The sequence below is a fragment of the Eutrigla gurnardus genome, assembly GCF_963514095.1.
Source record: "Eutrigla gurnardus genome assembly, chromosome: 23".
In the NCBI taxonomy this organism is placed as follows: domain Eukaryota; kingdom Metazoa; phylum Chordata; class Actinopteri; order Perciformes; family Triglidae; genus Eutrigla; species Eutrigla gurnardus.
The window spans coordinates 16483136-16507585 of record NC_139934.1 but is presented as its reverse complement, the minus strand read 5'-3'; the positions used below and the strand labels follow the sequence as shown (position 1 = coordinate 16507585).

The following is a 24450-nucleotide window of genomic DNA, read 5'->3' as shown; positions in this document are numbered from 1 at the left end:
GCAACAAAAGCACAGGCGGACGTACACAACCATGCAAGGATGTATATGTGCGAACACGCCTCGCCCCCCCTCCCGTCGCGCTGGACTGACTGGGAGCAAAGCGCTGATGCCGGACGTCGATTAGGCTCCCCTTCTCCTCCTCCCGCTTTCCTCCTCCCTCCATTAACCCAACATCCCTCACTCTCCATCTCTATTACCATGGCCGCCTTTCACCAGCTCGCTTTATCACACACTCTCCCTTCACCTCCTCCACCTTTCCTTCTCACTCCCTCCTTTATTTCCTTTTTTTTGTTCAGACCTTTTTCCCTACGTTGAGCCCTCTTTTTTATTTCATTAGTGAATTTCACCTTGGAGAGACATCCAACAGGTCAAACAGAGAACAGACAAAAAGACCAGGTCAAGGTGATAACATAGTCTTGTCTGTTGAGCAAGTCTATTTTTTGACTATAACTCCCATATTTGGTCTTATATTGTTATTTTTACAAAAACATATTTTTTGTAACTGTTTTTATATTGCGAAAGTAGAGACACTGTTATTTCCCACTAAACTGTTGCACATGTTTTATGCAAATCTCTGAAAATGTTGCGAGAATAAAGTGTGAATCAGTGCGTGTTTCCATCAACAACCTCCATGAATACATTAAGAGGATCGGAGAAGATTACATAATTAATGAAGCACCGGTAACTCTGATGCATTATGACATTTCATTGCTGCTCCCAATATAAGATTGGGAATGTTTAGAGTAATGCATTTGTCTGTATCCATGTGTAGTGCAGACACACTTGTTTGAATCTGTGTTGTGGTTTCTGGTGGAGTGACAGCATGACACAAACAGCTGGTTGCAGAAGCAGTGGTTTCTAAAAAACATTCTTGGGTGTTCTATGATAACTTGTATGATAAAACCTTCTGACAGGTTGTTTGTATTAGACAAACTCCCCATGCATTCCCTTCTCTTACCTGTCGTCCTATTTATCGATCTAGATTGATGACGGAAGCGCGGTGATATGGGGAGAAAATAGTTCCTACAAACTGCTGCCAACGAAGTCTGTGCATCATCTTGAGTAACCAGGTTAAGATTTATGGAAAGAGACATTGCTGTTGACTTTCGAAAATCTATTAGCCTTGAACACCATAAGCCAGTCAGTGCCGATATAACACTCACCATCTCTTTTCTACAGTTTCCAAACAAATCTATCGTCAGCAGACATGTGACACCCTGCATCACTCTACAGAGTGAGTTAGCAGCATGTGTATGAGTTGTGACCAGGGTTCAACCTCCGCTTTTGAAAAGTGAAGCTGAAGTGCCATAAACTTGCATTCACTTTGCTGGCCATCAGGGGGCGACTCCTCTGGTTGCAAAAAGAAGTCTGACTGTATAGAAGTCTATGAGAAAATTACCTTACTTCACTCCAGATTTATTATCTCAGTAAACATTGTAAACATGAGTTTATAAGGGTTATAAAGCTCAACCTTTAAATGATATAAAGGCGTGGGTGCCGTCTCGGATTGCTAGCTGCTAGCTGTCTGCACCGCTGGGTGACCTAGACCCACCTCAGATCCACTGCTGGCCCAACTCATTCATTCATTCATTTCTTAGGCAGGCTACGTCTGTATTTACGGTGTTTATACCCTATGAGGTATTAGTTCACATCCCTTAACAGCATCAGATGAAGCAAACAAACACACAAAATGACTGTGAATAACCAGCAATCTTCCAGTTAATACCTGAGGTGAGTCACAGGGGGATTAGAAATGCTGGCATAACCGTCATTGCTGGAGTCGAAGCCATCAGATCAGATAAGTGATGTGTCTGAGCGTCAAAAATGTGTAAAATCTCTCATTACGGGCGTGATGTAAATCAGTCTCACTCCGGTAAAAACAATGCATACTATTGTTGCACACTTCACACGTACACTTCTCACCCATAGGAGGTATGGACGTGTGAGTGCCATGTTTAACACATTTGGTATCGTACACAAGGTCACCAGCAAAAGCCCGAATCTCTCTCTCTCTCTCTCTCTCTCTCTCTCTCTCTCTCTCTCTTTTTTTAAGTAGAAATGAACGCAGCTGAGAGCAGATCATTTCCGCTCCGCTGGACGACTTTGAGAGTATGAATCGGGCTTCTCTCCATTTCCATCTCCTTGTTCTATTCCCTTCTCCTCTTTGCTTTTCAATTATTCTTTTCTTTCCCCTCCTTATGTGCCTCCCACTACTATCCACTCCGCTCCATCACTCCCCTGTCCCTTCTTCTCTCCACCCTCATCTTTCCGTAATTCTCATTTCTTTCTTTCTCTCTCTTGACGGGACTAGAGAATCCAGGCCACCCGAACTAATGACAGTATAACTCTCTGAAATGTCGCCGCCGGTCTAGCCTTCTCTCCGGCTGCCCTCTCTCCTTCTCTCCTCCCTCTCTTTTTCTTTCCTTCTCCCAAGGTAGCTATTAGCCATCCATTCCCCGCCCGCGGCACTTAGCTCGCAGGGCTGGGCTCAGAGACCGGGAGGAGAGCGATATGGAGCACGGAGAGAGAGAGAGAGATGTGGAATTAAATAGAGAGATCCACACATGTCACCGCTGCACATTCTCCATCTGTCGCCCTCCCTCCCCCCACTGCTTCTCTTTTCATCCACCAGCCTTTGTGTATTCCCTCCATCCACTTCATACACACATCCGTTGTGGATTATCGTCATTTGGTCTCCTGCTTACCTGGATTTCTGCTGGTGGTGCGTCCTGCTGGCGGCTCCTTCTTCGGTGGCAGTCCGTACGGGCCTGTGGAGGAGAATAAGGGTGTAATATGAGCGGGGTGGCAGGACTACCGAGGATGTCTTTCACAACAGCTCTCGGAATTGGAACCAATAACATTAGCAAAGAGAGAGCCAGCTGGGGGGGGAAGAGATAGCGACGGAGGAGGTGTAATAAAGGCTTCCCTCCCTTCCTTTCCCATTATAGGAGAGCACATATTGATTGGGCTTCGACGTGCCGTGTACGAGCACTTTTCCATTTGTTTGAATGGGAAACTAAGGAGAGGCCGCTTGTTGTTTTGGCCAGAATTAATTTACACAAGGCCATAACGGCTTGTAATCTGTAGTCGCTAAATCAGGCCATCTGTCTAGCAAGCCCTCAGTAATGGTGATGGCATTAAAGAGCGTTTATGTGACACATGCAAACACACACACACACACACACACAGATGCAGAAGTGCCACTTGTCACCACAGAAAGAGATGGCTCAGAAAAAACTCATTTTGTTCACTTCGGAGCCATCTGGCCACCAGTAGGCTGCAAGGAAGGACTTTATATTGGGATACAAGGCTATTCGGCTCTGCAGTGGATGCAACATTTGAAAAGGAAAGTCTGTTATTGGTCATCTCAGCAGCAGGAAGCAGAAATGGAGACGGCCATGGGGTGAAGCTGTACAGTATAACCACTCACTGCATCACAGTCCATGTGCAGACCGTGTGTGTGTGTGTGTGTGTGTGTGTGTGTGCGTGCACAGCCGTCAACCTATACATGCTGACATTTAGAGGGGGGTAAGGCTATTGGCTGGCGGCTCCCTAATGACAGTCAACCAAACAGAAGTTAGGGGGCGGTGCTGTCTGGATCAATAGAAACTGCTGTGTGGTCGGCAGGGGTTGTGTGTGTGTGTGTGTGTGTGTGTGTGAGAGAGAGAGAGAGAGAGAGAGAGAGAGAGAGAGAGAGAGAGAGAGAGAGAGAGAGAGAGAGAGAGAGAGAGCAACCAAGATAGATACAGAATAAAATAAGTAAAGACAGGTCCAATGTGTGTGTGGGCCAGGGGTGTGTTTCACGAGTGTGTGTGTGTGTGTGTGTGTGTTCCTCAGAGCGACACAGAGCAGCATATCTCATCAGAGATCACCATGAGGCGGCACGCCGGCTTATTTAGATGACAAACAACACAGACGTGACCTTTCAGCCACATAGCAGATAAGACAGGAAGACAGAGGAAGAGTGGAAATAACAGAGGGGGGGATTGAGAGCCGGCAGGAGAGACGGCCAGCATGCAAAGTGAAAGGGAAGTGATGAGGACAGGGAAAAGGGGAATTTGAAAAAGGAAGCAAGCAATGTTGCTCGAATGAAAAGGGGTTAAAAAGAGAGAGAGGGGGGGGCAATGCAGAGGGAATAGAGAAGAGGTGGAGGGGAAGAGAGACAGATGATGAACCGGGGAAAGAGAGAAAAGGGAAAGAAAGATGACAAATAAAGAGATGTGTGTATTAGAACTTCACAGAGGGGTTTGAATGTGTGTGTGTGTGTGTGTGGGGGGGGAATGTTTCCATCGCCTGTGTGGTGGAATGGCCATGGGAAAGAAAGTGTGTGTGTGTGCGTGTGTGTGTGTGTGTGTGTGTGGTGTTTCTATTGAGCCCAGCTGACTGTGCTGATCTTATTGGCTGATAGAGCCACATCAGCACCACTGAAGTGCACCTACAACACACAGGGCCAAGATAACAGAGGATAGTGTGTGTGTGTGTGTGTGTGTGTGTGTGGGTGGGGGGGTCGTGTGAAGGACAGGTGCCTATTATGTGTAGGAATGCACAGGTCAGGGAAAACGCTTAAAAGGGCCTTTTTTTTGGTGCTGTTTCTCCGCCTACGTGTGAGGGTCATTACCTGTGAATATTTCTTTTCACCAACAAATTAGAAGTGTGTGCGGCTACGAGTCATTACAAATCACTGACTGTGTGCTTCAGTGCTGAATGGAGTCGTTCTATTACGGCGTGCCTGCTGGCAGGTCAGCCGCGTGGGGAAATGTGTGCCTACGTGTCTGTTAGTGGCCACACGCCTGCAGGACCACCGCCGTCTGCACGCCATCCGCGTGTGAGCTTATGTTCATACCTGAAATGTATATATGCTGCACAGGGCTATGTGAGTTTCAGCGTGTGTGTGTGTTTGTGTGTGTGTGTCCAGCATGAGTCAGTAGTAGTTAAAAAGGAGAGTGAGAAAGGAGTCAACAGGGCTCATTAGAGCTGACTGATCTCACACTTCTCTGCTGTTCTCACCACTTAACGAGCCCTAATGTGCTCAGAGAGAACACACATGCAGACGAGGTGAGTGTGTGTGTGTGTGTGTGTGTGTGTGTGTGTGTGTGTGTGTGTGTGTGAAAGGAGGAGGGAGATAAGAGGGAAGGTTTAACTGTGGAGGAGGCCGTGGGTCAGATAAGGAATGTGATCCGCCCCGTACTGTACAGATGGGAGATGTAGTGGACTACAGACAAAGCTTGTAGTCCCACTGAGTGTTAAAGGGATAGTTTGTGTAATTTGAACACAGACTGTCTATTAGAAGCGGATGTCGTCATGATGATGTCACCCGATGGTGTGTGGACTACGGTTTTGAAGCAGTTCGCCATCTTGGTATCTTTGCAACCAGCGAAGGAAGTGACCATATTTGGACTCCATGATTGGTTTCTTTGTGTTACAGTGTGACTTTGTGTGAATCTGAACTAACCCTGTAAGTCACACAAACTAACGAACTGATCAGACTAGTAACTCTGTTGAAGTAAAAGTAAAAGGTTTTTTCCATGGAGTCTGGTGGCAACAAACAAACACATGATTGTACAGTTGTGTGGCGGCGAGGTAAAGCAGTAAACATAGTCTAAATATAGCATTCACTTAAAGTGATATTGATTTTTTTCGGCGTCCCTGCTGCCTCTGTCCTCAGCAGCACATTGCTGCTACTCTGGTCTGTTTCTCCAAATTGGGTGCATGGCGACCATAATTGACTGTAGTAATAAACCGACTATAGATAAGTGCCTGTTCCAACCCTGCCTCAACACCTGAACTGTCCCTTTAAGTGAGCGATTGTGTGTGACACGTGAATAAAAACGTGTGTGTATGAGTGTGTGAAGAAGAAGAGTGGGCTTGAGGAGTGATACATGGGAGTGTGTGTGCGTTGAGGAGACTTACTCTGCCCCACTTTCAGGACCACCTTCATGCCTTGCGTGGCACACACTCCGCCCCTCATGCTATCCAGGCCTTGACGCGTCCCATCTGATGTAGCTGGAGGGATGGAAACACAAAAATCACACAATTAGCCGAGTAGCAGGGTGGAAAACACACACACACACACACACACACACAGTGGACAAAACATCCATTAAAGTCACTTTCCCTCAATGTATAGCCAGCGACTACAGTAACTTCTCCTGAAATGGTCGGCCTTCACAGAGTCAACGAGTGACATTTGCAGAGGCAGCGATTTAAACTCCACCAGAAGCTCTGAAATGTCAAACAACATGGCGGCAGCACTTTAGCAAGTCCTCATTTAGCACTACACTGGAATTCATTAACACCCCTGCCGCGCTGCAGTCTCAACCACTGTCAGTTGGGAAAATAGCAGGGGGGGGGGGGGGGGGGGGTACTCTAGATAGGCACATACTTGTTGATGGTAATCCAATCAAAGACAAAAACACTGTTGAGAGAAAGTGGAGACTGATTGGTTAGAATACAGTCTGTGTTGAATGAGTTATAGCTCAAATGGTTCAACCCCATTACTGTTATGAATGTGTATGTTTTAATTAAGCCAATTAAAGATAATTCTTCAATTTCAAATTGAGGGACTGATGTGTTAATACAGGCAATTAAGGATTTCATATGCATTTTAAAGATGTGAACATTTTTCTTTCACTGGAAAAAAAAGAAGAAGGATGCAATTCAACCGGAGCTACAGAGTCGGAGATACAGAGTCACATTTCAAATCAGCCTCTTAACCTGTTCTGGAGTCAAACTCTCTCTAGCGAAGCTATAGGAAGGAGGCCAAAGGGGGTCAAGCACCGCTGACTAAGTGCACAGGCAAGAGGGTGTGTGGGCACGGATCCCTGTAACACCTCTTCTTACATAAAGCATGTCAGCCAATGCATTAGAGATCACCAGTCTGCAGGTCACAGAGGCTGGGGGAGGAGGAGGAGGATGAAGGAGCACAGTGAGAATCCCGATGGAGGGATCAGACGTGACAGTGGAGGGATAGAGACGTGAAGTGTTAGAGATCAATCATGTACACAAATGAGAAATGATCACTTGAAACGCGTGAAAACTGATCTGTGTGGGGAGTAAAAAACAGACAGCGAGCATTCACTCTCCTTCCAACAGCCCAACACGCCACCTGTCTATCCTCATTTTCCCAATTATAGCCCCTGGGGTGCACCCTCACTGTGTCCCCTTAAAGAAATATCAGCTTCAGGCTATAGATTAGCCTGTCTGAAGCTAGAGGGAGGGATGGTGGATGGCCCAGGAGAGAGAGAGAGGGAGAGAGAGAGAGAGAGGGAGGTGTGAAAAAGAAGCAGCTTTACTTCCAACACCTCCATCCCTCGCTCCTCCATCTCTGCAGGATGCAGAGTGTGAAAGCAGGAGGAGAGAAGCAGGCGGGGGTCAAGGCGAGCGGCAGGCTGGTAGCCAGGAGACAGGGATGGATCAGGAATCTAAAATTGAATCATTTAATAAGTACACTTATTACACTTAAGTACACGGCCGTGTATGTACTAATATATGCTTGATTAATTTCATTTAAGTTTGTTTGTGTTACGAGTCTTTTAAAAATGCATTGAGTGGCTTGATAATATATAAGCAATTTAGCATAATTATTGCTGTAGTAATAGTATGCTCAATTATACTTCTAGTGTATTCCAATGAATACATTCTCTTTATGTTAAAGTGTGTTAAACAAATACTTAGATTATGATTAGATATGATGTTAGTACACTTTCAATATATTTCCGTACATTTCTTTGTCAGTATATTTCAATATACTATTGAAAATGTAAATATATTTGTAATACACTAAAGTATATTTAACATGCATGATTACATTGAAGATTTTACTGCATGATTTTCTATATTTCCAGGTAAACATCCACATTTCCACCACTGACTGAATCAAAACTAAAAAGTATTTTCTATTTCTATCTTGTCTCCATTATAAGTGGATACAATGTATATTTAAATGTAATAAATACAATGAATGCAACTGCACTAAATATATTTAAAAAAAAATCATCATGAATGGTAAACATCTTAAATTAGAAGTCGTATCGGAGGACAGTCGGCTGATGAAGACGTAGCTGATCGAAGGAATGGATGAAGGATGGAGGACAATGATTTCTGAGAGTGATAACTCCTAACACACGTAGGAGGATGAGAAGGAGACAGGAGACGAGGGAGGTGAGGAAGACGAGGGCGAGGAAGGGAGGAGGAGGCCGTGCAGAGAAGCCGGGGGAGACTGATTGGCTCTGACAAGCTGTTGGTGATATGATGGGGACAGGAGACCATGTGAGACGCTGGAGATGACCCATGTAGAGCCCAGTGGACAGGAGGAGGAGGAGGAGGAGGAGGGAGGAAGACGAGACTCAGAAAGGGGGAGAGTGGTAGGACAGAGAAAAAGTAGAGCAGTTAAAAACAGAAAGTAAGGAAGGAGTTTAAATGACATGATAGATAGCAGAGAGGTAAAAGACTCTAATGTCTCCATTATGGAAAAGTGGAGCGCTAATGGATCCAAAGAAGAGGGAGACCGGGAGACTGAGAGCAGCCGAGCCAAATGGATCCTCCACACATTATGGGATTTTGCAAATGCAAGTTATTTTTCTAACATCACAATCAACAGGTCACAAATATCACAAGGGCCATTTCTGTATCCGAGTCCGTCGGACATGTTGCAGGCGCCACTACTCCTGTGAATCTCACTTCCACAGGGACAAAGTGAACAAAGGCGGCGTGGCTGCTCTATCCTGGGATCCAAACAGCCCATCATCCTTTAGTGGCTAAACACTGGAGATGCTGAGGGGGGGGCAGATATCACCCAATCAAGGTAGAAGTAATCACAGAACATCCGTGAAATCCAGATGAGAGGCGAGTGAAGAAGAGGGAAAGATGGAGAGATGCCTCAAATCTTTTCCCATCGCACTCCGGGAGGACAGAGAGGAGGGGGGGGGGGGGGGGGTATCGGGCCATTTGGGATGAGATAAGAGGAGAAAGGAGGAAGAACAGCAGCAAAGAGCGAGACAGAGGAGGGATGAGTAATTGAGACAATGATCAGCAGTGATGGGGGGATGTGAAGTGCCAGAGGACGGAGGAGAGGAAGGGCGTCGCTCCTCCACCCTCGTTTGACAGGAAGGCAGGAGGGAGAGGCGGAGGAAGTGGAAAAACTTAATTAATGAAATAATACCGCAGTCAACCTCAATCAGACTGCACAGCGCCGGGGCTCACAAGGAGGCAGGCAGCCAGGCAGGGGAGCGGATCGGTGTATCGGGGAAGGATCACAGAGTGGAGGAGAGTCTCCCTCTCCTGTTATTACCAAGGTCAGTGCCGGGCCAGATCTCTGCTCCACTCTGCTGCTGAACGCCAGAGTTGAATCCTATCTTCTGCAGCGTTCATTAACCCCGGGGGGTTTAATCCCCCACGTCTGACATATCGCCCGCCGCAGTGGACGACGCAAAGCCGCCTCATTTGCATGAAGACGCAGCTCGGACCTCCGTGTTTTTGCCGTCCCCCCGCCTCCATGTGTTTTGCAGCCCTGTTATATATTCCACACATGCTGAGTGACAGCCGGCCTCCCGCAGAAAAACACTCGCTGCCGTGCGAGCGATGTGAATTTGTGTCCATGCTGATGTTGTTATTTCTAACACGTCTACGATGGGACATTACTCACATTTCACTCTGGCTCTAAAGTCACAAGAAGTGCTGTTTTATTGCCAGATTGCATGTATTCTCGGTTGGAACGGAGGGACATCACATGTCCAGGTGTCGGTAGGTTCCACACACGCGTGCCGGAGCGTGGCGTGGGAACAGCTTCACCGATGACGGCGAGATAAAAGGCAACAACAACGGATGTGACGAGCAGCAGATTAAACAACAGACGCCATGAATAAACGAGCAAACGGGGGCCGAGGGAGGAAACTGGCGAGCGTCTGGCGTACGGCGAGCGGGGCCGCGCCCCCGCAAGCCTCTGGTGTGTGATGGCGGGTGAGCCTCGTCATCAGTGTGTCAGCACCCGAAGCTATGATCACGGATGCAAATGCAACGTGAAAGACACAAATGCATCACCCCCTCCAGCACTGGTGATGCATGTCAAAGCAGGAGTGGAGTGTGTCTCTGTGTGCGTCGGTGTGTGTGTGTATGTGTGTGTGTGTGTGCAAAGTATCTGTGCTAACCAATGTGTTGTTTGACTGCAGTTCTGCCTTTAAAATGCTCCTTTTGGTTCCACTTGTTTTGCTTTTCGACAACATTCTCCAAAAACAACCACGGAACTAAGTTTGTCATGTGGGTGGACCGGGAAGTGTGTGTGTGTGTGTGTGTGTGTGTGTGTGGGATTGGATTTACAGTGGCCTTCCCAGTTATATTTGTAGTCCTCACTCTCCAGAGGCTCAATGAGCTCCTCATGAGTCATAGATGATGAAGAGCATATAACCTGATCTCCTCTCCCTCGAGGCGAAGCTGAAGGATTCATTCTCTCCCTGTCCCTCGTTTTCCAAAAAAAAAGAAAGAAAAAACCTGGATCTCGCCACTGAAATTTCCTGTAACTAAAAGTGTCTTCATAAATCTTCTCTGGCGCTTTTATAACCTGGTTATGAAGCAGTAACGAAGCCATAACAAGCCATTACATCGCCGCGGCAACAAGGAGGGGGAAAGGCATGAAGTTGTGGAGTGAAACAAAACGGGCCTTATTTCACCAACCCCTCCAAAAAAAACACACAATCTTGTCCAGTATTATTTTCACATTCCACCTCCAGATACACAACACACTAGATTACTTCCAACATAACTTTTTCCCTGCAAAGAATGCAGGTTTCTTGTTCAGTCGGAGACAAAAGCCCACAGCCGACTGGTGCGGTTGCACTTGATCCACAAACGGGACGAGCTCCAAACAGGGACGAGGCGAAGGCGCCTGGACGTTTGGCGCCTCTGATGCTTGGTGACGTGGAGGTATGCATGAGGTTTGGAGGCAGGCGAGGACCAGGATGGATTCCTCGCATGAGGTCATGTGTGCAGAGAAAGACTTGTTGCTGTGGAGATGTTGGTTGCATAATTTATTTAATTGTCTTTTAAGTTCCTATCTATCAAAGAGTGAGTTAAAACAATGGTGGTTGATCATGTGACCACTAATGAAAGTGCTTGTTGCTGCTTTGTCCAGAAATAGGATCTCCGTGTCTGTGGCCACATTCACGCAAACTTCTAAATGAGTTTGATCTTTTTCCGTCAGTCAGCGGTTGGTCTGCAGGTGGAGCTACTCACGAAGTATGCTGCGTTTACTTGGAATGGGAAATCGGTAACTTCCAGCTGCTGAGTCAGGCTCCCTCTAGTCTAAAGTGTTGGACCAGATACATTTCATTACTGCTGACCATTCAACTTCCTGTCCAAGAAAAAGAAACAACAAACTAATGGAAGTGAAGAAGGAAAGTCATCAAGAAGCAAAGTGACGCCAACGAGGGAAAACCATGGACCTCCTCAGTGTGGAGCATTTGAAGACATCACACAGATGAGAGACAGTCACACTGTTGGTGAGGGAGATGAGTCCCAGAGGCTCGCCTGCAGTTCCATCTACCACCAGAGAGGCCGCTAGAAGCAACGCATCTCAGATCTTACGGACTGCCGCTTAAATATAGAAATCATCTTGTTTTTCCTATTCATATGTTGCCAAGTACCTCTCCAAAATACGTCTCTTAAGCATACTTTGGTTTCTATACTTTGCATTTCAAAAATCTACTTTTTAAATTTTTTTTCAAATCAGAAGACAACATTTACTTTAGTAAATCTAATAACTTTTAAAGTGCACAAACAAATTCCAAATTGCTGGCAACCAATCTGCCTGATTCCTGCCGGGAACCCCTCATTTCCATTTTCATTTGTACTCTGTGATAATGAAATTGAAAACGTAGACGAGTATGACGTTCGTATTTGTGTGACGTTGTGTAAAAGTTACTAATCGGTGCCACTTTGAGCGTCTTCCTGCAGGTTTGTGTGAGCGGCGAAGAGACCTGGACGCTGGAGCTGAGTCACGGTCAGAGGTGGAAGTCACATGACCAAACACACACACACACACACACACACACGATCCAGGATGAAATCATCTCGGTGTCGGTGTGTGTGTGCGGTTGATCTCTCCTCGGTGCCCGGTGACATTTTAATTCTCAGCAGTTATTCTCTTTCCATCCATCCAGTTCCATTACAATCAACCTCCCTCTCCTCTTTTTCTCTCTCTCTCTCTCCTCTCCCTCCCTCTGTCTCTCCATCTTTCGATGTCCCGCATGCTAGGAGGCTGGGCGACTCGGAATCACATCGCATTAACCTCCAGCACCAAAACACACACAACAAACTGGGCCACGGCACAGCAGCCTTCACAGCCCCCCCTCCTCTTCCTCCTCTTCCTCCCGCCCATCAGACTTCTGAAAAAAGTGGACTAGAGTGTGGAATGCACCTGATCTCCACAAACGCACACATGCATGCACCGCGCTGAACGGGAGTCTGAGCGCTTGTGACAGATCCGCTGCCATTTCATGCTTGAGTTCTGGCAGGGAGGAACGGAGTATTGTTGGAGGCCTGAAAGATGCTGCAGGATTCTGTCACATTGTTGACTAAAAGCATGTCGTGATTCACTAAGACGGCTCCACACTGCTAATCCAGTCAGTATCGTCATGATGAATGTACTGTATGTGTGGCTCTAAATGTTTCATGTGTGTGTGCAAAGGTCAATGTGGTGTGTGTGTGTATGTATGTGTGAATGTGCATCTATGTGTGTGTATGTGTGTATGTACGTGTGTGTATGTGTGTGAATGTGTGTGTGTGTGTGTGTGTGTGTGTGTGTGTATGTGTGTGAATGTGTAGGTGTATGTGTGTGTGTGTTTGTGTGTGTGTGTGTATGCGATATCCCCCAGGTCATAATCTGGTTTGATCCACAGCGGGTTAATGACGGTTGTCGACGGCAACATTAAGGCAGTATGGTCACTGTGTCTCTGCATGAATAAACAATCTACATGCAGCCCCTAAAGCTGCTTATGGTCTCTATAAGAGATGTATACGAGGCTGAACGGGGTCAGAGAGGGAGGTGGGGGGGGCATAAACACACAGATTCCTTCTCACATTAATTTAATGACAAGAAACAAATTGTGCACGAGCTAAACGTAACAAGTCTGACAAGAAAATAATCCGCGGCGAATAAACGCGACCTCCGGAGCTCAGATATGCATAATGGACGGAGAGAGAGAAGGACGTGCTCAAAGCGAGGGAGGGAAATGAAAGCTAAAGAAAAGAGGCAGCCATTAAAAAGAGGCCCAGTGACTGGCTGGGTGAGCCTTGTGTAACGTGGGTAAAGTGCTGGCCATGTAGGACAGTCACGACCAATGTTCCTCACAACTGGGTCAGTGTCCCCGTCCCGGGGCGGCGAGGCCATTCTGCATTTGTAGTGTGTATCTATCCGTTAACGTCCGCTAACATGCTAGAAACGGCTCTGCCTGCAATCCCTGTCAAGTGCACCCTGAGTGGACCCCCATGCATATTGGATGAATACTTCAATGACTACTTATCAATACTTAATGAGTCCTTATCAGTGAATCCCTGAGTGACTTCTGCAGCACTGATTCTTTTCTCTTTTTTTAAGGGCTTTTTAAAAGATAGGCGTCTGGGAAACGCACCCCGACACCGGCGGCCCAGGAGGGAGGAGGCGGAGCCTGTGTCGGAACGTGATCTTATTCTCCCGGTGTCGGCTGAGGTGATGCAAGAAGAGACACTTGAAGCCGTTGAAGTCTTCCCGCAGACCCCCGGCGTGTCTCTTCATCCGCCCGGTGCCATGTGTCCGTCTTAAGGTTTTTTTTTTCTTTTGCTTTCTATCCGCCGCCACATTGGAGGCCTGGAGAAATGGGTCAGCGCCAGCCTCGTCGTTCCCTCTCACTGTCTCTCGCTGCTCTTGGCTCTTTTATTCCCAAGTTGCTCCCAGAATAAAAACGAAACACCTCCGGTTGTCCACTCCTCCTTGCGGCTGCTTGGATCTGGGTTAAACCAGCCAAGTCCATCACTCCCGTCCCCCGTTCCCCTCCTTCCTCCCGTCCTTCCTCGTTTCCCAACTACCGCCAAACTCTTGCACTCTTTTTAAACGGTATTATGAAGATTTTATGAAGGTATTTTTGTGATTGAGTCTCCTGTGACTCACACACACACACACACACACACACACAGACCTGTTGCATAACCAGTCACGACTCAATTAACAGGACAGCACAGTGATGACTAACGGTTCTGGGGAGGTTTCTCCCTCTGACATTAATGCTCCCATCATTCATCCCGTTGTCTTTCCGGTCGCCCCTGATAACCCCCCTCCCCCGTCCCCACGTACGCACACAATTACCAAATAAAAAGCCCTCAGCCTCACATTAGCCTGATTTACCGGCTCAATTTAAGTACGGATTCTGTGCAGCGGAGAGGAAAACAGGAGACGACGAACGCAGATCCACGTCTCCTGTCACTTTGTCATACTTTCATCACGGGGGAGGAGAGGGGAGGGGGGGTGTCTGTTGCAGCAATCACTCTCTCCTCCAGTAGCTGTTGTTTTCCCTCCTCTCCAACGTTTCCCTCCGCCTCTCCTTTCAATTATTGCCTTTATGTTTCCGGCCTTCCTGCCGTCCCCGTCTTTGTAGGGGCTTCCTCTCAGGCAGAACCTAGCTGTGACATTGTCTGTCATTGCGGGATTACAGCATTGGCGCCTCGCCACCAACATGCCGAAGACGGCGGAGGAGGCGACCCTTCGCCGCGTGCGTTCTGCTCTGCCACGGGGTGCAAACCCTTCAATAGGAAAAACAGCACACCAAACACTGTATGCATCCGCAGCCAAAACTTCCCTCTGGGACGCGCCGCTGTCAGATGCAATAAGAGAAGTGACTTTGAGTCAACTTTGTAGCTGATGGTGACTTTCAGAAAATAGAGATGCTGCTGAAGAATTGGCATGACGCTGTTTCGGGAGCGATGAGAATACTGTATGACCCTCGTGGTTATTTTTGAATGTGGATATTTTGCCTCTTTCTACTCCTTTTACAATCAAAACTAATCTCAGGATTCAGTGTTCCCTTGAAATGCTACGATCGACAAAGAAGACACACATCACATCCACAATATATAATCAGGAAAACATTCGAGGCCAAGTCATTTTGCGATGATACAAAACCTCTCTGAAGGGCAGACGGTCAAATGACGTCAGGCCTATTTCTTGCTTTTGGGTTCGATATCTGGGTTATGCTTCTTTTGGTAAAATAGAAAATTTGGCTGAACGGAGGGGAACAGGAAGGGGAGAGAAGATGCTTTGGCTGAAGGACAAACGTCTGGTAGAACAGGGAACTAGGAACGAGGCAAGAAAGAGGGAAGTGGGTCAACGGTCTGAAGGGAGGAACGTGACAGCGATCTGTGACATGTAGCAGGAGAGAAAGAAAGCCACAGCAAGTGGGAAGATGGCGTCGGGGAGCGGGGAGGGCTTTCTAAATTAAGAAGAAGGGAAGCAGACGGGTGTGAAGGAGGAGGAGGACGAGCGAGGGTGCAACTGCGAGAGAAGGATGGGGGAACGGCAGAGTCCGTGGGAGGGGAAATGACCCCGTAAATGTCACTCCTTTCTGGGTGATATAAATGGCAAATGTCAAAGCCCCAGAACGTACACGCCGTTAGGTCCTAAACACACACAAACACATGTATGAACGCGCTCAGACACCGAGTTTCTCCATTCAGACAATGACTTGTGAAAGGAGGCGGTGAAGGAGTGGGCCTGCAGAGGAGCTGTACATCTTAAAGACTGTAATTACACATAACTGTCATTCTAATTAAGGCTTTTAATGAACTCCATGAGAGCTCAGAAAGGACAAGAAGCCGCCGGAACATGCACGCGTTTGTTTGCGTGTGTGTGTTTGATGAATGACGCGTTTGAGGAAACAGCGTGCATGAACGGCAACACAATCAGACATTTTAATGAGTGCATCGTTGAGGTCCATCGTCTAATAAACATGCATACCTGGGTCTCTCAGCTCCTTGACTAATTCTTCCTGTCACACTCTCCATGGTGATGAAGTGGGGAAGCCCCGCCCACTGCAGGAGCATGCCTGGGCCTATAGCAGAGACCTTTCAAACAATTGGATTTGCCATTAAGGGAAACTTTATTTAAGATTGGAGCTAAAGTACTTCCCAACAGAACGGGATAATCTGCATACATCATTAAACCCGGCTGCTTAGACTTGGCTGCGCTCCCCGGTCGGCTGGCCAGCTATAGGAAAATAGATTACACTCAAAGGCCGGAAAATGTTGGGTCTCGATCTGGTGGCAGATATCGAGCAATAAGCACAATCAACTCTTGTTTGATTTTGGGTGGGCGAGCTCACTCGTGTTTCACTGGGTACATTCTCTGTGTTCATGTGCCTGTTTTATTATAAAAAGGCAAATTATGAGGAGAATTGTAAAGCAAACATATTTTCTCAATTTTCCTCTGAAGAGTGCAGTTAGGTGTGCTGGGTAGAGAACGCAGTGTGGCTGCTCACACCCACCAAGGGGGAAGTCCACTCAACCATGATATCAAACCTGGCCACAGCATTTCAGCTAACTTTGAATGCAAAAGTACGTGGAACATTACAAATCTGGGAAGCAAATATGACCCAGAGTATCTCTTGTTTGGACGTAATTCAAAATGGTCAATCAATCTAGAACTTGGTGGGATAGATTTGTCCAGATCGACTAAATCTAGGAAAACATTTTTTTGTTTGTTTAAGAGTCAAAAATGAAAGGCCAAAACATAATGTCCAATGTCATAGCGCTGCCTTTAACACCACATGTATCACCTCACAGGTCAGTTCACTTCCTCGGGTCCCCACCAATGACTTCCTCTGAAGGCCAACCCACAAGTCAGCAGCTCATTGGTTCCCTCAACCAGGGACGGACTGGGACCAAAAATCAGCCCTGGCATTTTGGCCCAGACTGGCCCACCAAAGAAGATCACAAATACAGCCTGTCAGAAAAAAAACGTGATATTTTGGACTAAGGTGTTTTGGGCTCAGTGTCAATTGAAAAAACAATGGGTTGCCGATCAAGGCCTACCACTTTCATGGGCCGGACCAAAACAAAAAACCTTTCCCGGTATGCCACATGGCCAGTCCGCCCCTGCCCTCAACAACGATGATGGGATGTTTCCGTTGGATTTAGGATTATTGCAGAAAATAAGCTCTGTAGCAAACAAACAACAAACGTTTATGATACTTAGACTTTTGTTCAGCAGGATAATCTTAACCACAGACTTCCCTTCAGGCATCTCACCAGAAACAAACTCAAAACTCCCATCCACTTCAAGGCGGGGAGCCAAACATGCAGGGAAGGGAGGATGATGGCTTTATAGGGGATCGATGAACATTGTCACAATTTATTCATCCTTTGTTTATACAGGGAATTTATGATTTATGATAATCTTATTTCAGATTATTTGATCGTGTTTCACTAAAAAGTATTTTCATTAAAAAAGATGTGTGTTTCATGTGTGACACAGTTGTATATTCGTTTCTTAACAAAATGTGAAATGATTCCAGTTTGTTTAAGTGCCGTTTCGAGCATATTTCAAAGATTACCAGGAGAAAGAAATCTGTTAAAAGCAGTAAGACATTTTAACTACCACTACCATTAGTATTCTATTACTCTTGCCATTATCATTTCTTTCCACGTCAGGGGCCACATGGGGCCTCCGTCCATTTGAAGGCCCCAACTCATAGATCAAGAAACATTGGAGAAAACAGTCTCTCCTTTCTTTCTCCCTTAGTTTCCTTCTTTCATGGCATGCCATTCTTTCAAACAGCGGCTATGTCATAGACCATAGGCACTGTGTACACACACACACACACACACAGAGAGAGAGAGAAGCACTTTAAACCTGGCTCAGTTCGAGTGTTTAAAGGCACCGGCCAAGACCGGGCTCTAACACAATCCCGACGAGCATGGAGGTCCTTCTAATGGATCAACACAGATTCAATCCGATGCTCCGGTGTGTGTGTGTGTACACTTGCCTTAAATGTCCTTGAACCGTGACTGTAATACTTGAAGTGTGTGTGCTCTTTGTAATGTATGCTTGAGCCTGCACGGCCAAATACGTTGTACGGCAGAAATGTTTGACTAATCTCTACCAGCGCGGCCCCCTTTCCTCTTCCTCACCACCCCCCACCATTATTTTTTGTTTCTAAAAGAGGAAAGCAGGAGAAACACACACACGCGCACACACACACACATGCAGAGAACATGGGAGCCAGCCAGCCGAAATAATACATCTTGACATCTGCGCCTGCACACTGCTCGGGGGAGAGATTGGAGAGAGAGGAGGAAAGTGGAAAGAAGAAGGGTTGGATATGAAGGAAGAAGATGATGGACAGCAGAAAGCATAGGGCAATTACACATTGTGTGTAGGTGTGTGTGTGTGTGTGTGTGTGTGTGTGTGCACGCGCATGTAAACAGAATGTGTGTATCAGTGTTTATTATTATACGTGTGCAACAGTGAGGGAAAGTGAGTGATGACAGTTGTGTTTGTTTAGCTCCTCTGTGATTAAAGCAGTCTGCTAGGAGCTGTGTGCTTAGCTGTATGGCCTGCCTGTTTATTATCGTGTGTGTGTGTGTGTGTGTGTGTGTGTGTGTGTGTGTGTGTGAGTGTGTGTGTGTGTGTGTGTGTGTGTGTGTGTGTGTGTGTGTGTGTGTGTGTGCTTGTCTCTGCTTCTCAGAAATGTGTGTGTGTGTTTGCAGTCCACATGTGTCAGTCTGTTTGTAAAGTGTGTTAATGTGTGTGTCTTAAATCTGCACGCCATGAGTGTTGGAATGAGCGTGTGTGTGTGTGTGTGTGTGTGTGTGTTGCTGTCCGTCTCCTCCCAAATTTGTGTGTTTTAACGTCTAATCCCCGCTCTCGTTTGCGTAAGTGAAATGATCCGCTGCCGTCGGGTGCGTGGCGACTGGTAAAACCTGTGTGTGCTCGAGAACCAGGTTGTGTGTGTGTGTGTGTGTGTGTGTGTGTGTGTGTCTGTTGTTTCTGTCACCTCAGTTTTCAAGTTTGACGAGCTTTATTAGGCCGATAAGAGCGCCGAGCTAAAGTACACAACGTGTCGAGGTCGACGCGTGCGAAGCGAACTTGTGTTGCAGCTGTAAATCTGTAAACAGTAAATCATACTGAAGTTATATTTCTAGATCTTATAAATATTTCAACGGATACACAGTTAACCTCCTCTCCTTGCGGGCGCCGGCGTCCTCAATGTCAGGACGGAGGCTAAATAACAATAACGGCCAGAAGTTGGTGAAGGAAGATCTTCAGATCTGGCATGGTCATATTCAGAGGGGTCCTCTAACCTTATGTCAAAATATGGAAATGAAGACTTCTACGGGACGGGAGTTCATCACGGGTCATGATCATTCAAAACAGCACTGGAAAAGTTGATTTCTTCTCTTGTGTTCTTGTGTATGACTGTCTGGTTCTCTGTCCCTCCTACCATTATGTAAAACTTCCTTGGGTTCCTTGAAAGGCGCTATATAAATGAAATGTATTATTATTATGATTATTATTATTATTATAAACTCAACACAACAAATTCATCGTCGTGAATTTCAATTAAATACTTGCTGCCATGGTAGAGAACTAAAAATATTTTTTAGAGAGATTTACAACAAAAAAGGATACAGAATACATTTATAAAATCTATTTATCCTTTAATTATACAGGGAGATCTTATCATTTAAATCATCTTAATTAAGATTATTTGGTTGTTTTTCATTAAAATAAAAGTCTTATCTGTGATGTGATGCAATAAAATGATTTCCTTCTCAACCAAATGTTTGCAGGTTGTTTTAGTGCCTTTTGAATGATTGTCGGGATAATATTGTGAATTGCATTTATTTTGGCGGGGTAATTATGACAGGAAACGTCATGTCATAATTTCATGCCCACAAGTCTTCCCTTTGAGGGGCATGTCCACTTTATTTTATTCCCATGCAAACATACACTTTGCATGCAGTATCGCTGAGTCATGTTTCTTTGTCCCTAACAGTCCTGGAATTGCATGAATTGGAAATCTGAGACTCTTCTGGATCCAATGATCCAAATTGTATGCATGTGTGATGATGTTAGTCCACATAGTGGCCTTTTCATCGGAGTGAAATCATTTTTTGAAACTCAACCTCCCTGTATGAGATGATCCGTCTACTCGCAGCCTCGATGATTTCTTCTGTCCTCTTCGTGTCTTACGAAAGGATTCCGGAGCGATCTTTGAAATATTTATTTTTCAATCCTCAAGTGGCCAATAGTTTACTTAGCACCACATTAGTGCAATAAATGGTATCGAACTAAAAGTTGCTGCAACAACTTATGAGACATTAGTGAGGATGAGAATTCATCGATGTATTTGTTTGGACTATAAACTATAACCTTGACACACACACACACACACACACACACACACACACACACACACACACACACACACACACACACACAAATCTTCTGGTAAAGAGGGCTGGAATGAAAAGGTTAAAAACTAACTTTTGATTCAATCACTGCTTTAAACATCTGAATGCATGGATGATAATGTGATGCCTCGTTGATCATTGGGCTTGTGTTTTGCTGGAAAAGCCTCACTGTCTTGCACAAAGGCACTTCAGCAGTAAGGTTGCTGGATCAACCTGCCGCATCTCATTCATATGCAGTCAAAAGATGACTTAGCATTTGAAGATGTCTGAACCTCATATTCTCCTTTACATGAGTTCAACATCATCATCATGAATTTCAGCAGAAACGTCGTTATTCTGCTCGATCTGATCGCAAAGGGATGCCTGCACTTCATCTCCTCACCGCTCGCTTTCTTCGTGCCGTCTCCGAGTTACAGCAGGGAACGGAACGAGGACGGAGAGCAACTAAAAGACTAATGAGTGTGTCGTGCAGAGAGAGAGAGAGAGAGAGAGACAGGCAGACAGACAGAGACATGCAGAATGACAAAAACCGGGGGAGAAAAGAGAAAACCCACCTGAAACTTTTAATAGGGTCAAGTATGGAGTTCTCTGGTAAAAACAGCTCAGGTGATATTAGATCATGGCGTTCACACACTGACAGCACACACACACACACACACACACACACACACACACACGGATACACCCACCTCCTGGAAGATCACAAGCCCACCACTCTGAGCTCTAAGGACTGCAAGCAGCTCTTTTAAAAGGCCTGGTTAAAAAAGAAGCTGCCACAGCATGCCAAAACATGGCAGATGGGAGACATTTTCCTCTCACAAGCTGACTCTCACATAACAAGAAGTGATTTGGCGGTGTAAGGATTGATATAAGTGTGATGTACTCTCGACATACAGGGAGCAAAAAGAGTGCACTTCAACGTCAGTGTCTTCAATGAGGGGTACTTAGCTAAAAATATCAGTTCCACGCGAGGATGTATAAAAGGTAGCACAAATCCCAGCAAAAGAGGCAGAATCGTGTTAGCATCTCATATAACGCAGCAGCCCCAAATAAACTATGACTAATTTGTCATACGGTGTCATATTTGTGGGTTGAGCGACCTTTTTTCTTCTCCGAACGCCGCCGCCAAAACTTCTTCGATTACTTTATCAGTAATCCGTTTAAAGCGGCGTGCTCCGTGTGCCATAAATCTGTCCCGCTGCTCTAATCTCCAATTCATCACACATTTCCTAATCACACTCCAAAAATAACAAACCTGGAATCACTCTGCTTCTCTTGCGCAACGCCAGCCGAGCCAAATGCGAGCCATCAAAGGTTTATGGCGTGCGTGTAAATCACTCAAGACTAACAAACTACCCCGTTCACCTTGTTATATTGTGAAAATAAAAGGGGAAAAAATAGGACTTTATTCTTAATTAAAGCTTCAAATAATTTGAAATGGACCCGCGGTAATGTAATGATGCTTTCTTGGCAAGGTCAGGCCTGTAAAAAGAGTTCTTAAATCTTCCAAGGGACAAACCTGGATAAATAAAGGTTAAACCTATAAAAGAGACTGGCCGTTCTCCATGAAACCTCGTGCTCCCTCCCAGCCGGCCGGCTTCCAGAGGCCCCCGCCGCAGAGCTGCGTCTCCTCAGACGCTCCTCGCCACGGCGGGGCCGTCCTCCGTCGCAGCGCCACCAAGAGAGCAGCGGAGCGAGGCTGGAGGTGCCGATGAATTAGTTCACTGTTTTCACTCATTATGCCTCAACTGACTGCCTCACTTTCTCTGTCTTTATTTACAGCCTTTTCTTCATGTCCGACTTCTCTGGCACCACCCACACACACACACACACACACACGGCCAACAAAGACCCCGCTCATAATGAGGGCAGAGCGCTGTCTGAGTGTGTGTGTCATTCTTTGTGTACTCGGTGTGTGTGTGTGTGTGTGTGTGTGGAGGAGTTCCAATGCGGTGAATAGGGGCCAGGCTGGGCCTTGGCCCTGGCTGAATTAATTACTCTAATTAGCTTCTTAATTGCATATATTAAAGCAGTGGTTAGCAGGGCTGGAGCCGTGTTTGGGGCCTGGATCTAAAGCTGGAGCTGGGGGGGGGGGGGGGGGGGCACAGGCAGACAAAAGGGTATTACACACACACACAAGTGGCAACCCGGCTCCACCTTCCCCCCACCCACTTGAGGTAGTCTGAAGTGGAGAAACGAGACCAAGCGCTCCCATCCATGATGAGGATATTCAATTATCCGACCCCCCCTCGTCATCAATATATAATAAGCGTATATAGCGGTGGCAGATGTGTGGTACTATAATGGAGGATAAGCCCCCCCCCAGAGGGAACCATGAGGATTAATATTAGACCTGCAGGGACTACATGAAGCAGTCTTCATCAGAAACTCTTTACTGTATCACTTACTCAGCGCTGCGTCTCCGGTGACATTCAAGACGGCGAACCCTGCCACTGATTCTGGGGCCGCGGAGCCTCGCCAAGTCTGGGCCCCGTCTGGTCCCGCCTGGCCCCCCCCAGCCCGTCACACAGACTTACAGGGACCGTGACAACATCAGAACCATTAGTTCCGCCGCTCGTTCCACTTCCCAGACCCTTTTTTTTCTCCTTGTGTACGTTTTGTGCATTCTAAGCGATTATCAAAACCATTGGCTCTCTGGAGCGGACAACATGCATCAAATTAAGCTTTTTTTTGGGCTTGAGTTGACCCTAAAGTAGAAATAAGCCAGGCTGAGAGACAGAATGAGATCCTCGAGCCAATAAAGGTGGAGTGTGTGTGTGTGTGTGTGTGTGTGTGTGTGTGTGTGTGTTTGTGGAGGGGGGAAGGATTTGGGCTCTGGTGTTGTAGAAACTGCCTTGTTGTAGTTGTGAAATGTACCCAAAGTATTTCACACCAATGACGATTAGCGGCGAACAAGTAAACAGCCAGTTCGCTAATGAATCTCCCTTCAATAAACAAGTGTACGTGCACAAGCGTGCACGGCTGTAGAGTGATAATGATGTTCTTTGTGGAGTTTTTTCTTTTTTGTTGGTGGTGGTGGGGTGGGGGGGTAATTAGGGCCGCTTAACTGCTGGTTAAAAAGGATTTGCAGCCGACTGTTTGTCCTCGTGTGTTCGGCCCGAGCGTCGACGGCGTCTCCTTCCACGTCTCCTCACAGCGGCGCTCAGAAGTCCCCTTTCATCGGACCCCTCAGCCTCTTCCTCCGCTCCCTCGTGCTTCTGCTTGGTGCTCAAATGCTTCCAGCCCCCTCCGTTTCCCTGTAATTTACCATCCCTCCTCCCGCTCCTCCTCTTCCTCTCCCTCTTCTTCTACGGAACAGCTGCCGGGCCCAATTCACCTCCAAGAGCACCATAATCTCCCTCCCACATGGCAAAGATCACACCCGTTACTTAAAAGACCCAGCAGTGTGCCTCTTGAAGGAGCAGTCGGACATCCTTTGTTTTCTTCCTGAAAGTTGTTGGAGAGGAATGCTAGCGGTTTGCCCCTGCCTCCAGTCTTTATGCTTAGCTAGGTGAACACGCTAGCTGTCATCTCATTTTAGAAAGAAAGCAAGTACAGCTGCATCGTGTAAATAAGACTAAAAATAACGTTGGACAGAGCCAGGCTAGCAGTTACCCACTGATTCCAGTCTTTATGCTAAGCTAACTATTTCCTAACTCCAGGCATGTTGATTCCACTCGCACAAATCAAACTATTATTTCCTCGAATGTTGAAGCGTTCCAATCACTAAAAGGGAGCACAGATGGTTCAACTGGAAACGCTTCAACACAAAGTTTGTCTGTGTGTGTGTTTGTGTGTGTGTGTAAGCAAACACACAAACACACACACACATCTGTCTGCGTGAATGTTTTCATTGTGTTGATCAGGGGGTCATGTTTGCGTGAACCGGGACACTAAATCAAAGCTATATTACCAAGCTAATGTGTTTTACTGATGGCAGAGGTCAGCAGAGAGGTGCGCTTGTTTTAAAGTCCCCCGTGTCTGATTGTCGGGGAACACATCCCCTCCTCGGCAGAA

General features: G+C 46.5%; 1 protein-coding gene across 1 annotated transcript in view; it reads right to left on the bottom strand.

Moving 5' to 3' along the window:
* Nucleotides 1-24450, bottom strand: part of efnb3b (ephrin-B3b) — a 75288-nt gene that overhangs the window by 4779 nt on the left and 46059 nt on the right. The window contains exons 3-4 of the mRNA XM_084003691.1: nucleotides 5911-6003; nucleotides 2706-2768 (exon numbers count right to left, since the gene is read on the bottom strand). Coding sequence (XP_083859817.1) covers nucleotides 2706-2768; nucleotides 5911-6003 — 156 coding nt within the window. The remainder of the gene's footprint in view (nucleotides 1-2705; nucleotides 2769-5910; nucleotides 6004-24450) is intronic.